General features: G+C 38.7%; 1 protein-coding gene across 1 annotated transcript in view; it reads left to right on the forward strand.

Annotated features, from left to right (window-relative positions):
- Positions 1-17679, forward strand: part of FIG4 (FIG4 phosphoinositide 5-phosphatase) — a 62200-nt gene that overhangs the window by 13271 nt on the left and 31250 nt on the right. Inside the window, exons 6-12 of the mRNA XM_083731119.1 lie at positions 1087-1235; positions 3467-3595; positions 5011-5111; positions 6083-6245; positions 7071-7168; positions 15207-15340; positions 16191-16307. Coding sequence (XP_083587245.1) covers positions 1087-1235; positions 3467-3595; positions 5011-5111; positions 6083-6245; positions 7071-7168; positions 15207-15340; positions 16191-16307 — 891 coding nt within the window. The remainder of the gene's footprint in view (positions 1-1086; positions 1236-3466; positions 3596-5010; positions 5112-6082; positions 6246-7070; positions 7169-15206; positions 15341-16190; positions 16308-17679) is intronic.

A 17679-nucleotide genomic window follows, 5' to 3' on the forward strand; every position in this document is an offset into this window, starting at 1 on the left:
AGTTAAGCTTTGGGCAATGGGAAGGAAGAGTGAGGGACCGAGCTCATTATGAACCAAGCCCAAGCTCCACCAAAGTTACAAGTTATCAGTTTCAGCACTCCATTTAAAAACAAAGCTGCAGGATTGTTGTTGTTGTTTTGTTTTGTAAATGTCTGCACCATAGGATTATCATTTTTACCTTGCATACCCAAGTCAGATCAGTTTCAATAAAAGTGTCTACTCTTGGGACTGGTCTGGAAGCTCCATCTTGCGCAAAACGCTGCAACTAGACTGATGGTAGGAACAGGCTACTGCCAGCACATGTCTCTGGTGCTTAAAAGCTTGCATTGGCTGTTTACGTGTTTATGGGCCATGTTCAAGGTTCTTGTACTGTATTAATTTACAAGGCCCGTAATATCTTGAGTCCAGAGTACCTTAAGGACTTCCTGATTCCTGATATCCCTGCCCAGCCACTAAGAACCTGGGGGGTGTCTCATTAGTGGTCCCCCATGGCTCAGACGCCCAGCTTGTATCCACCAGAAGCTGCACATTTGGTATTGAGGACCCAGATGAGATAAATAGGCGCCCTCCCTTGTTGAACCTTAGTCGCTTGACAAAGACCTTCCCATTTCAGCATGCATTTTAATGAAGTTTATGTTTTTATGATTAATTTTAATGGGTCTTATCCACTGCATGCTTTTTTGGGATCTTTATGCACACTGCTCAGAAAGTCATGTGATAAAGCAGTATATAAATAGCTGAAATATTCAGTAAGTAAATGTTTGTATTTTGCCCAACCTCCAAAGGATCTCAAGGTGCATAATAGAGTTATTCCCTTTTATAATCACAGCAGCCCTCTTAGGCTCTGATGATGAGGGACTAGACATGGTCACTCAAGTTGTGTCTTGACTGAGGAAGAGCTCATGTTCTGCCCACTACACAACATTGACCCTTCTGTACCATATTGGATTAGGCCTGCCCAAAGCATATGTAGAAGCCATAACACCTGAAGGTAGCCTGTTTTGCATTTGAGCAACTGTGGACCTGTATCCTGAATTATGTCAAAAGTGCCTCTACCATTGTATTTCTTTTTCATCCTGATTTCAGCTACAGCTATGATCTGTCCCACTCTCTTCAGTATAACCTTACTGTTCTGAGGATGCCTCTTGACACACTGAAGGCAGAAACAACTCGAACGAGGCAGGAGAGTTTTGATATTTTTGAAGATGAGGGACTTGCAACTCAGGGTGGAAGTGGTGAGTGTGACTTAAATAGAAATAAGCCATCAGGCATATATTTGGAATTATTTCAACAGCAGAAACATCTAGCTCTTTGTTATTGATTGTTGTAGTGTTGTAACAGCTCCAAATTAATGAAAGATTACATAAAGGGCCAATTACAGCTAGTAGAGTTGGTTTTTTATGTTTTTGACCAAGACAATGTCTATAAAAGATTAATTGCTTATTTTGGTAAGTTAAATGGTAACTCAGGAGAATAATTGGACATGCTGAAATATTTTTTTTGGACAATTGATTATTCAACTAATTTGAAGGATTGACAGATACAAATTTATGCATGAAGCATTAATCTGTCTTCCGTAGCATTTAAATAGTGTTAATAGCTACTGCTGTTTTGTTCAACAGTGCCAAATGCTGATGGGAAAATAGGGTAGTGCTGTTTTATCTTGTTAGAATTGTAGTGTTTGGGAGCACTCATGAACTTAAGCCAAAGCCTTTCATTATTTTATTTTTGGATCAGCAATGAAGATTAAATTTGTTTTTAAAATTTCAGTTATAGGAAAAGAGAGGGATAAGTTACTGGAGGAAAAATGTGGAGAATTTGGGTCCTGTTTAGACATTCTTAAATTGTATCTGTGGAGAGGCTGCCTGTACAGGCCTCCACCTGCAACCTTTGCATGTTGAGTGGGAAGGATTAAAGGGAAATTATCAGTGCATATGGCCAAAAATGGTTACAATTCTTTCCTAGGTACCATTTTGCAAGGAAGATTGCAACCATGTTTGCTCAAATGCAAGTTCAATTTCCCTTCATGTTTCCAGTCAATATGAGAAGGTGGAGGTGGAGGGGCCAGGGCCTGCAGGTATACCCCTACAAGCCCTCCACAGTTAAAATTTGAGAGTGCATGAGTAGGGTGTTGGTTTTTGTCATAGCTCCCATCTCATCGTGAAGGGAGTGAGCATGAGAAGCACTCATGTCAGCTATCCTGCAATCTTATAGAATCATTAATAATAATTAGATGAAGTATCACTCATGTGGGCAGTTTGTAAAACTCCTACCATTTTTGGGGTGGGGGAGAAGTATATATAATGACTCTCATTCTATAATGTTTGAAGGAAATCTGGCTTTCCTAAATGCCTCTTAATACATCGCCCTGGGATCTTTGGATAAAGGGAGATATGTAAATTGAATAAATAATAAAATTAATAATAGTATTGGGGAACTTTGTTTCCTAAGAGTGGCTTGAGCTCCTGCTCCCATTTCACCTTTACAAGACATAGACTGTAGTTGTAGTACAGTGGTACCTCGGGTTACATATGCTTCAGGTTACAGCCTCTGCTAACCCAGAAATATTACCTCGGGTTAAGAACTTTGCTTCAGGATGAGAACTAAAATCATGCAGTGGCGGGGCAACGGCAGCAGGAGGCCCCATTAGCTAAAGTGGTTATGATGGGATAATGAGCTGCTTGTGCGTAAAAGCTTGATCCCTCTGGGGTTTGGCTGGTCACCCAAACCTAGGCACTAACGGAGCCCCCAAAGCATGACTCCGTCAGTCGCTGGTAGAATCCGACAGTGGGCGTCTACGGAACTTACTCCAACATAAAAGTTGTTTGACGGACATGCGCCTCCTGGACTCTCTGCGTGACAGCTTCCGGCGAGGGGTGGGGGTTGCTAAAGGGGGTCTTGTTACCTCCTCACTGTTCTCACTAGAAGTATCCCAGAGCCTCTCCCCCGATTCCCTTTCCGCTGGAACTCCTGCTCTCCCCCTACTGGTTCCTTCTTCTGCTGTAGAGTCTCTCCTATTCTCCTGGAGCCTCTCCACCACCTGTCCCTCCGATGGCAGTTCCCTGACAGTGGTGCTTCAGGTTAAGAACAGTTTCAGGTTAAGAACAGACCTCCAGAACGAATTATGTTCTTAACCCGAGGTACCACTATATATGACTAAAGTAGAGCCCTGCTACACCAAACCAAAGATTTGTGTAGTCGAGCATCCAGTTTCCAACAATGGTCAGCCAGAGACTATTGACATTGTTTCTGTTTCCCCGTGTCCGTGAAAACAGTGCAGAATCTCAGGGGTGAGAGCATTCAAAATCAGTGATTATGAAAAAGATCTCTGTTCACTGTTTATGATAGATAAAAATAGATTATTGCCTAAATACGTATATAATTGATTTGAGTTGGGAACAATCAGTTTGGTTAAAATCCACATTGAGCACACATACTTACTGTTTTGGTTTCAATTATTTTTCAGGTGTGTTTGGAATTTGCAGTGAACCTTATAGGAAATATGTGTGGAATGCTAAACTGCTTGACATAGTCAAAACCACGGTTCATCGAGACTGGTTGTTGTATATTATTCATGGATTTTGTGGACAGTCAAGTATCCTCCTACTGTTGGTGATTTATGTTTACTATAGTAACAGCAAATTTAAATTGTAGAAAGAGAAATGAATTATGGTAACATACAATATAGTTGTTGTTCAGTGTCTTCGGACATGCTGATTAAACCCATTCACAAATTAATTGCCTAGTTCTTTTTTAAAGGATCTTTCTTGGATCTAATTGCTATGAAAAGGGGACATGAGTTTTCAGTTTTCATCTGCTGCATAGATAATGAAACACAATGAAGGAAAATTCTTATTCCAAGCATGCATGTTACGAGAAATCGTGCATGGGCTAGTATTGCCAGTGAAGAAATAAGGGCTTGATAATAGCTTAATTTACCTATCACAGTGACCATGTCTTTAACTAGCTCCACTGTGAAGTCAGGTCTCAATAGGATAATTGAACAGACTAATTTAGGGGCAGATAGTTGGAAACACAAAAGAGTAGAATTACTATAAAAATACATTAGTTGAAAACAGCTCCAAAAGGTGCAACAGAAGGATCAAATAGAATATACACTGAAGCAAATGACACTTTATTTGTTATTTTTGAGTAGCAACTAAAAATATCCTGTGTAAAATATTATTTCCATTTATAGTAGCCTTTACTTGTAGCTCCATATGTTTAAGATTGAAAACTCCAGATATTTCTAAACATAAATCATGTTGCATGTGAGCACAGGGCATGTGTCTTCCAAAGCTCCCCCCTACACCCACACGATTATCAAGGACTATTATTTGTAATACTGAAGCCTGATGCTCATTGTAATATCTGAAATTGAATTGTTGCATAACTATATGTTTAGAATTTGGTTCTTAGATTCTTTTTTAGTTCAATATATATAAAACATTCTGGAAATAATATGCTTTCATTCAGCATTGCTTTTAGAAGGTCATCCAGCCTTAGCATAAATAGTCTTTGTGAAGTAGCCATGGCTACCCTGTACGTTCATTAAGGACATTTATGAAAGAGCATTGAAAGGGGATTTGCTTTTTTTATCTTTCAATTTTATTGCAAAAACCCACATTTCTTGTTTGAGAAGATGCATGGGATTACAAGTCTGTGGCAAAAGTGGTAAGCTGATATTCTAGTCCCACAGTCTCAGGGCTGCTGAATGTTTGAGAGTTCTCATATCTGCTTGAAATAACTCTTTGTCCAGATAAAGTAATCCAAAATAGTTAATAACCATTTCTTTTGCTTTTGTTATCAATATTGTTGTTTGAAATGGAAGCCCTGCAGATGACTATATATTAAAAAAATAGAAGGTACTCTTCATCTGCTTTAAAACAAGTTACAAAAAGGCACTGAGAGTAGGTGTATTCATGTATATGCCAGGATTAAGGGAAAATTCAAGAGAAATAAGCTAGAGAAATAATATAAACATCTGTAACCCTTAACTTGGCTTCCAAGAGCTGCTCATTTATGGTCGTCCAGTGTACGTCACCCTGATAGCTAGAAGATCAAGTAAATTTGCTGGAACACGGTTTTTGAAGAGAGGAGCAAACTGTGAGGTAAAATAGATCATTATCTGTTTTTTAACTGTGAGAGTTTCATGAAGACATGTTATTTCTATATAGAGAATAAGACCTTAAATCCTTTGGCTTTGTAGCACGTGTATTTTGCCTCATTTGGGCAACGATACAAGCAAATCTAAAACTTGTAAATCTTGGTATTTTTGAGGATGACATTTATAGTTAAAAATTCATGTGGTGTATTTAATGTGCTTAATTTTTTTAATGTAAAATACTGGAAACCCTTGGGCATTAGTGAGTGTCCTTGAATTCAGTGATCTAATTTACCATATATCTTTTCTAGGCTTTGTTGTGCAATTACAGGTATGCTACAATTTTCTAATTACACTGTGCATGTTCACATAGGAACATGCTTACTTATGCCTATCGGTGCAACTACCATTGGCAAGTAGCCCTAAGGGAACATGGCCTTCAGATGAAAATTGTTTCCCATTCCTGAAATAGACTTATAAGCCAGCGTATACCCAGGATCCTTATTCTCAAGTGGACGTTTCAGATGATGATTGGATTCCATTTGAACATCAAGGTCTAGGGGATTATTCAGAATTGTCTGTCCTTAGTTCTTTTTGTTGCCTAGAGACGCTGCTTACCTATATAGGTAAGGGAACAAAACATCTGGGACAAGATAAAGCATATTTCAGTAATTAAATTCCTTAGGCTTATACCAGGCAGTTCTAGTACACTCATGGGTCTCTGGTTTGACGCAGCTATGGATTTAGGCTGTTCAACCTGAAAATGTTTTTGTAGAAGAAAGCAAAACTAAAATTAATAGGGCGTTCTTCCCAACAAATTTGTTTAGGTCTGGAGTTAAAAACATTAAAGTTGGATTAAGAACAAGTGCATTTGTTCAGCACTGCTTTAACTACGATTAGTCTGATGAATGGGTGGTATGAATGTCACTTACGAGGATGCAGTTGAAAATGTGATGTCATGGCTTTTTTTTGGTACAGGGAGATGTAGCTAACGAAGTAGAAACTGAACAAATACTCTATGATGCTTCAGTGATGTCATTTTCTGCTGGAAGCTATTCATCTTATGTCCAAGTGCGGGGTTCTGTCCCTCTCTATTGGTCTCAGGATATTTCAACAATGATGCCTAAGCCACCAATTACATGTGTGTATACAATATGTTATCTTAGAACTTGTACAGATGCCTACTGTCAAATCACTAGCTCTCATTAATCCATTCCATTGGATGCAGGGAATATAAATGTTGTCCTTCCAAGTCGCAGACAAGACATAGCATATAGCAATTGTAGGTGAAAAGAAAGTAACAGGACATAGGGTGTTAACTAGGTATCTCTTTTAATGTCTAGCTTGATCAGACATCTATTCCAAGATCTATTCCTTGGATCTGTTTGGGCTCCACAATTCAGTCCCTAAACTAGGTCTGATTTTTCAACTGAAGGCGGTTTTGCATAGGGTTTTGCCCAGTTCACCCTACACACAGCTGCCCCCAGTTTGCAGCCTGGCAATAAAATTACAAGGATTGTAGAACCACAATTGTACCCTCCCTTTGGAATTATTTGCCCAACATTTCCTTACCTTGTGCTTCCATAAGCCTTGCTAGTTTTCATTTCTATTTTATCATTTTAAATGGGAGTTTCAGATTCTTTTTTTTCTTTTTTGGCTGTCTCTTAACAGTCACAGGTCAGGAATAAATATATATTTAACAAAAGGCTAGCAGGCAAAGAATTTCAGCAGTCTGAAATAAACCAAAAAATGTTTCTTTCTCCCTACGTTGTAATTTATTTACAAGTTTATTAAGCTTGCTAAAACTTCATAGTGTGTGCTTGACACTGTAGTCAAGCGCTCCCACTCCTATGCCAGCCTGAATATTTTTGGAGACTGCTAAAACTTGCCACATTTAGTGGTGCAATTCCTAATAACAAAATACTTTAATCACAATCCACCTAATAATAGTAGTTCCTTTTTCTAGTGGATCAGGCTGACCCCTATGCACGTGCAGCTGCTCTTCATTTTGATCAGATGCTCCAGAGGTTTGGCTCCCCTATCATAATTTTGAATCTTGTAAAGGTAAGCCACGGTTTTATCTTAATTTATTCATTTATTCATTAAGCTAATGAACTTTTCATATATTCATTTTCTTGTGTTCATTTCTCAGAGAGAGACTATTGAAATCAAGATGTTGGCTCTTAGAAGAGCAGTGTTTAGCACTTAAGATGCAAAGTAGGTTTAATGATAAGTTCGTGTGTACAGTGATAGGCAAGCTTTTGAAGTTAACAGACTTCATGAAAAATATATCTGGGAACAATGCAGCTTCCACCTCTGATTTTAATTTGCAGATAATTATATTTTACTGCTTTTATTATTATACTGTTAAGAACATTGCTTTATGTATTCTAATTTCTTGAACATTCTAAATGAAAGGCATCTGGATCCAAGCTACATTTACTGAAGATTCCACTGCCTTCTGTTGGTTTAGAAAGAAGGCTGATTCTCTCCCTATCGCTTCTCCTAGTCCCCATGAAAAGCAGCTACAAAGGATCCTCCAAGCTTCTGAAGCTCATTTATAGGGGGCAAGTAGGCTTTAGGCCACTTTTGAGGTGTCAGCAAGTGCCTTTTCCTTATAACTTACCAGTGAGCCAGTTCTTCCCACTGAAGTGCTTAAAATGCAGTGGGATAATCTGTTGAACTGTCACATGAAATAGAGACTTTTGTGCCCTTTTGTAGGTTTCAGCTATGCCCTTTGGTATGAAAAGTGCTTGGAGAATTTATGTAAGGTAAAAAACTAAAGGGCCCTTGGATGGTTAAGTCCAGTCAAAGGCGACTATGGGGTGCAACACTCTTTTCGCTTCAGGCCAAGAGAACCGGCGTTTGTCCACAGACAGCTTTCCAGATCATGTGGCCAGCATGACTAAACCGCTACTGGTGCACAGAGAACTGTGACGAGTGCCAGAGCGCACGGAAACACCATTTACTTTCCCGCTGCAGTGGTACCTATTTATTTACTTGCACTGGTATGCTTTCAAACTTGCTAGGTTGGCAGAAGCTGGGACAGAACAATGGGAGCTCACTCCGTCGTGCGGATTTGAACCGCTGACCTTCCGATTGGCAAGCCTAAGAGGCTCAGTGGTTTAGACCACCTGTGTCCTAGCATTTATGTAGCACAGTTCCTGGATATCTTTATCCTGTTTGCAAACAGATGGTACAGATCCCCCATCCTTGTGAAACCAACCTCCTCTCCTCTTCCAAAAATCTAAATGTCTGCAGGTGCCATATGTTCACTATCTACAGACCATCTGCAGTGTTTGACAGCCTTCAGCAAATGATGCATAGACATAACTTAATGAGTGCTGATGTGAGGGAGAATTGTACTCTGAGGAAGCTTGCATGATTCATTGCACTGTTCCTTGAAGACCAAACCAAGTCTTAAAAGTAAAATTGGATTCCTAATCCACTCCCATTCGTGATGTGTGTAGCATTTTTAGGCATTGTGTGCCAGTGTTTTATATTTGTGGTTGTAAGCACTTCTACTAGAACTCAGTGGCTAGCATAATTGTGGTATCCAAATAAATAAAGTAAAAATAATGCAAAAGTCATTTTGGAAAGTGAGGGCTCATTCTCAAACCAGCTCAACTCTGACAGCTGTTTTAGCCAAAATCTGTCTAAAACTACTTCATTAGGGAATAAAAATATTCTAATTTTTTTGCTCTTCCCAACAGTAATCTAAAGCATATAATACATTTTGCATTTTCTTTTTCATCATCATCATCATCATCATCATCATTTATTATTTCTACCCCATCCGTCTGCCTGGGTTTCCCCAGCCACTCTGGGCGGCTCCCAACAGAATATTAAAAACACGACAAAACATCAAACATTAAAAACTTCCCTAAAAGGACTGCTTTCAGATGTCCTAATTTACAAAATATCCTTTTGATCTGTGTAGAACATAAATTGGACTGAAGGAGCTGTGTCTTGGGAATAAAATAAACCAGGCTACCAAAATAGTTCATTTGTTTTCACTTGCATTGTTCCAGGGCTCTTTCAGAACAGCTGTCAACAGCCAATTCAACACTCCAAAATGCATTTGCCTAACAGTATATGCAAGTCCCATAAGAGTCTTTCAACATCCCTCTTTCTCCATCTCTGTCAGCTTCTATTTGTGGATCCTCCTGGGAGAAAAATAATAGTACCATTATTTCAATATATTGTAAATCTAAGTTAAACAGATATATGTGAGGTTCTACATGAGGCTTCTAAACAGAACAGGGCACAGCCAAAAGGAAATTTAATGTGTATAGAGGTAAGCAATTTTTAACAACCAAGTTTTTAGTGCTTAAGTTCAAACATAGTAAGTTGTAAAGACTGATGTAGGAAAAAGGGCAACTATTAAAATGTTTCTCTAGTTGCCAAGACTGTGGTGCTCTAGAAGGAGCTAAATCGTAGGAACTTCTGTAACATTCTGGGTAAAAATATTTCAGGATACCTTTACAGAAGTTTGAAACTCTGTAGCATTTCAAGAAGCAGTTGAAAAATTCCAAACCAGTTATTCTAGTTTTCCTTCCCTGCATCATAAAGAGTGACTAAGCTGGTTATCAGCAGGAACTTTTCATCTTGAGAGGATAAAACTGGAAAAGATGTAAGGCGACTCTCTGATCAGTGTCAGCCACTGGCAGCAATGTTTCTGCCACACTCCAAAATCCCTCATGGGATGGTCAGTAGAATCACTGAGTGCATAGCATCTGTGCATCGTTACTTAGTGCATCATTGATTGGCTGCCTAGATAGACATATTTTCTAGGCAGTGCAGTCACGGGCAGATTACACGCACATGGCATGCTCAGAGCATTAGGGTGGAAGCAAAAGGCTGTAGGGACAAGAGCTGATGATTCATATGTGTTCTCTTTAAATTGCTGTGCCCAGCTTGTAGAGGAGAACGTGGACCCAAGCCAGGTGTTTCTTATCATAGCTCTTTAGAAACTGAAAGAGATGGGGGAAAGCAGCAGATGTGACCAAAAGATACATTATAATGATGAAAACAGCTAGAAAATAGGGAAGCAACAGATGGAAGAAGTTTTCAAGCTATCATCAAAATATTAATACAAATTCTCTTTATAAGTCCTGGTGCTTGCTTGTGGGTATGCTAACTCAGCATTAAGTCTTTTGGAAAGCAGACACTTTCTTTGGTACTTTATATTCTTGAAAGCAAATGACACCTAAGGAAGAAAAATCCACTTTTCTGTTTAGACAATTCCCTTGTCTCATTTATACTTTCCTTCTGGTTCTGGTCATTCTGCCTTAGTATGTTAAATATGTGAAGCATTTGCTATATATTTTTTAAAAAAGGCATCCAGACATCTAGCCCTACCTAGTACATCCAGAATTGTGGCAAATCTTTGTCTGTTGTATACAAAGAACAAGAGCAGTAAAATTTTCTATGTTTCAAGTCTATCCTTGGAAAAGGGTGACTTGACTCATATTTTGTTAGGCATATTTTAAATGGCACATCATTTAAATTATTATAATTATTCCAGTACCTGAACTTTCATACATTAGTTTTTGCCTCTGCAGTTCTTGTATTATGACCTACTAGTCATAGAAAAGATGTGATAAATAATGTGTGCTATTTATAACGGACTGAATGGTGCAGCCCTATTGAAAAGCTTTGAGCGAAAGGCCTGCTGAATAATGCCATGGCTTGATTAAGCCAGATGCTGCCCTTCACTATTGTATCAGTGTATATTATTGTTATTTACTCCCTTGGGCTAATATGACCATGATGGTCAAAACAATAACAATAATAAATGGAGAAGAAGAGTATCCCAAAAGGTAAACATAGACCAGCCTTTGCCCATTAAGTGCAAACTGAGTTGACTATATAGGCTTTGTGTGCCTTAGTGTCTTGCGTGGGCTTATTAGGGGCAGAAAGTTGACTGCCCTATGCATGCATTTGTTGTCAGGATGAGAGGGACATTTTTTCCCCAAAAAATCACCTTGATCCCTGTGCCACTGACAGAAGATGCTGCTAGATCAAACAGCCTTCTGTCAGAAAAAGGACACCATTTGCAAACAACTTGGGATGATGACACAAATATATCACCTTTGAAAACATTCTGCAAATAATACTAGGAATGTTTTTTTAAAGGTACAAAAAAAGAAGAAAGGTTTACACTGACAACATTTTGTAACATATGTTTTAGGTGCATAATTAAAAGCTTGCTGTACATTTTTGAATACGATACTTGTTAAAATGTCTACAGTGGAAGTCATGATTACATGAAAATGCTGAAAAGTATATCCCTAATTATTTTTCCTTTCCACATCGCATTAAACAAACAAATGCATTTTTTAAAAAACCCTCATTGATCTGAAGAGAACTTCCAAATACTTGAATTAGAAAGCCTCTCTGGTTGATTAGCAGTTAATTCAATGCTTCCTCACATGAACAGGATACTATTTCCCCTTCCCCCTACACACAAGTGGTAAGAGAGCATTAATGTTAACATCCTAGCATCAAGCACCCACAGGGAGACACATTTTCAGCCACACTACAGAAGCCCTGTGAATGATTCACATGGCAGAGTCATGTGAGCCTGGATACACAGTATAGTTCTAAACTCAATCTAAAAATACAAGAGCCACAATGATTTTGGTCCCTGTTATGTCTAATGTTGTTTACAACGGCCTCGTGCTTGGCTTCTTAAAGGCCATTTTGAATTGGGGGGGATGTGTTTACGTTTTAGTCACTGGATTTATACAATTGAAACTGGCATTTCATGAAATGTGCAACAATGGTGAAGTAAGGACAAAAAAGAAATTAAAAAACCTATTCAAAAGTGTTACTAATTATAGATATTATCTAGTCTTGGACTGGTGAAGAGGATTTATGATAAAGACCAGCCTCTTGAAAATCACACTAAGTTAGTACTTCAGTATATTTTTATATCAGAAGCACTGCAAGTTTGAATTACTAAACAATAGTTGTATATTCAAATATAATTTTTTTCTTTCCTTTCTTTCTTTTATAAGTCCAAGTATGGATAAGTTTAATTTATTGAATTGTTTCATAAAACATTCTTCCTCTAAAATTTGTATGGAGAAATGTTTTAACCATGGGTTGAATACAATGACTGTGAGAATGGAAAGCAGCTGGGCTTGCAGTGGAGGCTGTTGCACTAGTGCTACTGGGCACAGACCTGCCAAGAAGAATCTCAAACAATTTATAAATATCCCCAGTCTCAAAACAATACACTTTTTCCTGCCCCACAGACATTTTATAATTTAATTTGAATGTAGAGCAGTTCCTGGAGATACTTATTTCAGTCTCCTGTTCTCTGGCCAAACAACTCTCTGCACCACTTAGGGACGTCTTACCTATTGCAATAGGTAAGAAGTCCCTTCTGTGTGTCACCAGCAATTATTTAATGGGAATTTGCAATACAGCTCTTGGCCTTAAAATAAATTTATGTTGCTCAGGCATCAGTTTGCGCTAGTAGTTTCATCGTTGGGTGGTTACAGAGGCCATTTACTCACCCACTGAGGGACATAGAAGGTAAGAGAAGACAGCTCACTTCCCAAAACGTTATGGTTGTCTAATAGGATGTGCCACCCTCAGCACCAGGTTAAAAGGTCTGAGGACTGCTGTTCTGCTTCTGGCACCTCTACAAAACACTTCATTAGCCTTTTAGTTTGGAAGGGACAGTCAGGCCCCAATTATCTAGAGGACTATACTTAATAGGACTTGAAAAAAAATCTGTCTGAAAAAATATTATGACTATGCTTTAACTTTTGGAATTCCACCTCACAAAATTATTTATTATTTTCCCTTGCTTTCTACAGAGTCAGGCTGGTCTCTCTGAATGTGGAAAGGAGCGAGTCTCCATGCCAGTTCTAGTCTTTCTTCAGCTTGTTTTTTCTCAAAAGCATTGCCATTATAAACATTGAAAGCATTGCCATCATAGACACATTGTATTTTTATGATACTAGATCATTTCAGGAGGGAACTAAAAGACAATATAAACCTACATATTAGTCATTATGGATACTGACACTTACTTCCATTGGCCTGGTTCACGTGGCACTGTAAGCCAAACTATGGCTTACCAGGACCTAAATAATTAATTGGGCAGGCTTCTGGAGAAAAGCTCACAGTCACTTTGTCTTCCAAGGTCCTTTGTATTCCTATGCTGTGCTGAGCTAAGCCAAGGCTTGATTAAACAATACCCCTACCCAAGAGCCTGTTCAGCAGCTCGGCTTTCATAGCTGGAGTCAGTCAGGCACCCTGTCCTCCCAGGCCTGGTGGAACAAGGCCTTCAAGCCAGAGAGCAGGTCTTCCAAGATTCACAGCCAAGGTAGAAGATCTAAGCTGAGGAAAGGATAATCCTTAAGTTTGTGGTTATATACAGGAGACTTGGCTGGTATACAGGCTTACAAGGGGCTTCTAAGTCGACATGCATAGGACTGCCCAGGATGTGACATTATTTGTGTGCTATTTTACAGTTTGTTTTCCATAAACTGCTCAAAATCCATATATTTGCAAATGTCATTTGGGTTTGGGGTTAGGATATGGAATTAAAGTCCAGCTCATTACACTTGTTTCAGATGGAAAGCCCAGGATAATGAGGTTTAAATAGGTGAGATTGCTATTTTCATACACGCTTCTTGCCACAGAATAATGTTTCCACCCTGTGAGTGGGTGAGGAGCACATGAGAAGTTGTAATAACTTTGCATGTCTAATAGGCCCATACATTTGTCAGAACTCAGGATTTTCCCAAAGTGTGGCTGACATTTCTTATACTACTTGGACTTCTATTTCTCATGGCAACATTATCACTTGAAGTCACTGAAGAAAAAGAGTAGCTTAATACTTAATGAGTATTGTTACGGCTAAAATCTGGGTGCGAGGCTGCTCTGCCACCCAGCTCATCGGACTAAGTCCGTGGGTCCCTGCGGAGGAAAAATGAGCTCAGCCATAGACAGGAGCAAACTGCAGAAGATCCAAGTTTATTGCGCAACAGGTTCGAGGCGAGATTGAACAGTGAGAAAGGGGTGACATGAGTTTTTGAAACTCCCTCCATGTCCCAGAATACAGTGCAAAACACGTCATGAATACATTAAAGAGAGGTTTGGTTACACAGATTACATCATGAATATATTAAGGGGAGGTTGGGTTACACAGATTAACATATGGAGGAGGGAGGGGGGAATATGCAGAGCTGGAGATATGCACAGATAAACACTTCCTGGGGATGAGAAAACAATGGTCTCAAATATGCATAGTCTGCCACCTGACATTGCCTGGAGGAAAGGCTGATCAGAGCAATTTGACAGGATTAGGGTCTTAACACCTTGCTTGAGGGATTATGCTGGACAGGGGAGGTGTGATGGAGTCCTAGAGAAATTGAGCAAACTGGCACGTTGATTTTCTATGAATTTTATAGATTTTAGTCCCTTTTGACATTGACAATTGGAAATAAATGGATATATTGTAGCGAAGAAGAAGGTAAAGAAGACATGCCCCCCCCTTCCGTATCAGTATGAAGGAGATCATTTCTTCCTAGCCCATTCAACCTAGGCCCTCAATACAGAGGTACACCTGGCACCTGCATTACATACTTTCCATTGTATCCTAAATACACACCTATTCACTTTGACCTTTGACACTTGATACATATATTTTAGGACCACCCATTTATTTTGATTGCAATCTGTTCCAACTGTTTTTAATACTGTATTTTAAGTATGTCTTGGGATCTCATGATGAAGGGCAGATGCATACTCTAAAAAATAATAACATATGCTAAACAATAGTGACTCTTCTTTTTTTGCATTGTTACATGTGCTCACAAGATCCCAGGACCTTGCCTTTTTAATTGAGTGAAATGAACAGATTTTTCTGTCAATTTAAGGAGGCTTGAGACAGTGATTCTCTTCATTATCTTACATCTGTGATGATCCCCAGAAAAGGCTGCCTACACTTTGTGGGGGCAGAAATAAATCCTACCCTGCTGTATCATTTGCAATATTTGTGTTCTCTTTTTTGTTCAGAGTTAACATTACAAACTTTGTGTATGTACTACCATGATCAGTTAATTTTTCCCTTTTGAAGGAACGTGAAAAACGGAAACATGAAAGGATATTGAGTGAAGAGCTCGTTGCTGCTGTGACCTACCTCAATCAGTTTCTACCTCCTGAACATGCAATTGTATATATTCCATGGGACATGGCCAAATATACAAAGAGGTATTTGTTTTATTACTAGAACAGCACATGACTCCAGATGTTAGTTGGGACAGAGGGAACTTTGTCATCACTCTCTTCAGAGTGTGTCTTTTGTGGACCTGGAGATGAAGTTCCATTTTTATATTGTTCATTTAGTGTATCATGGGAATGTAAATGAAGTGTGAGTCATTTGTGTTAAATGGTACTGTTTGGAAATCAAGCCAGCCAGCTCTGCATTTCAGAGGCTTTTTGCTTAGACTTTAAAACACTTCATGAGTGGAATTCAACATTGTGCTATTACAAATGTTCAATCTGTGCAAGTATTTCAGCTTATCCCCCCTTTAGTGTTTTGTCCCGTGGTAGCTATATTGTGTTATACCCTGCTCCCCGTGGCAGCCATTTTGTAGCTGTTGCCCACAGCACTTCCTCAAAATTCCAACTGTATCAGATAGTCCCAAATGGATTGTGAGTAGTTTTACATGTGTAAAACTAACAGAGTTGTTTGATTGTTTGTGATCCCTTCTTCTGGAGATGCTGTAACAGGAATGGGAAATCTCTGGCCCTCCAGATGTTGTTGTACCAACTCCTGCCATGGTGTCTGTGGCTGATGAGAGTTACCAGTTCCCCATCCCTTTTCTATGAAAATGATTTTGCCACAGAGAAATGGAAGTAGTTAACAGGTTATGCTTTTATTGATAGTGTGTTGCTATCTTCTTTTTAAACTTTGGTTAACATTGCTTAGGGATACAATGCATGCAGAGTGCAGAAGAGGCTGGAGTTTATTGAAGTGATTTTTTGTTGTTGTTAGTTGTTCTTCCACGAGGGTAAATACAAACATGTCTTCAGTGTTTTTGCTTTCATTTCCATCTAGCAAACTGTGTAACGTCCTTGACAGGCTGAGCGTTATTGCAGAGAATGTAGTGAAGAGAACTGGCTTCTTTGTAAATCGTCCTGCTTCCTACTGCAGTGTCTTGCGCCCAGATGAGAAGTATGTATGCTCTCTTGTGTATAATTATTTTAAAAGATTTCTAAAAGGTAGTTTGAAATCCATATTCATTTATTACCGCTGTAGATCAAATAGAAAAGTATACTCCAGATATTTCATTACAACAAGGGGTAATCAATCTCTTTGTTTGTCATACAATAGTGTTTTATTATTTGTGTTGTCAGCAAATCTATACCTTTAATTTTATACTTTCTTGCTTTCCTGGGAGATGATAAACAGTTCTAAGAAACATTAATTGAAGTTTATTTGTAAGCAGAAGTCAGCTAAGCTTTTCTGGCTGATTCAAGAACACCAATTTCATGGTCCTTTTTTAGTATAGTAAGCCAAAAGTTCAAATCTCATTATTGTGTTTATTCATTACAACTATAACCCACCTTTCTTCCATGGAACTCAAAGCAGCATGCACATGGTTTCCAAATAGTTTTCAAGCCATGCACAGACCAGATCCTGACCTGCTTGTTGGATGTTACTTTATTTGATGTAGATTGCTTATTTTAAAGCTATGTTTTATTGTCACATTTTTGTATTGCATTAGATTGTTATAAGGTGTACATTCTTTGTTTCTTCAGCTAGTAAACCGCCTTGAGTATTGTAAGATAGAAAGGCGGTATACAAATTAAATGATGATGATGGTGCTTGTCATAGCTGCTGTATCCTGTGCTTTTGAACCTTGCCCCAAGTTCCTAATGAATAATTAGTATGAACTAATTAGGGAATACATGCAGTAGTTTATCATGTACACTGGGTTTCTCTGGGTGATTTTTAAATCTTGGCAGCTATCTTGCCCGCTCTAAACTCAAAAGCCAGTTGAGCACTGAGTGCTGTTAGTTGAAGTCTTATAGCAATATTTGTTAAAACACAGTGCTCTTATATGCTGTGGATTGTCTCTGAAGTCACCTAGGTTTCACTAATGCCAATTTTGTGAAGTCCACCAGGATACTAAAGTTCCAGTCCAAAGAAAGCTCATCATGCTTAAGTCCCATGGAAAACAATGAGAAAAATTATTTGGAACTTATTTGTTCCATTAAATGGCACTTAAGTGTGACTAACTAGCTTTGATTCATGGTTGAAGAGTTCTGATTATTCCAGGGGGATAATTTTTATTATTTCCCTGGTCAATTGTTTTTAAATCTATGGCACGGTCAGTGTGCTATTTGAAACTACCTACCTTTGTTACATGTGATCGTTTGTGATTTCTACCTAGACAAAGGACTTCCTTAATTATTCATTTATTAATAAAACATCACATGGAAGGAGAAGAGAAATCTGAATTAAATCTTGCAGCCCAGCTCCTGAAAAGGAGCTCTCCTCAAGCTGCTTTAGAGAAAAACAGCAATTGACTGTTGAAAGATAA

This window comes from Podarcis gaigeae, assembly GCF_964106915.1.
Source record: "Podarcis gaigeae genome assembly, chromosome: 3".
NCBI classification, from domain to species: Eukaryota; Metazoa; Chordata; class Lepidosauria; order Squamata; family Lacertidae; genus Podarcis; species Podarcis gaigeae.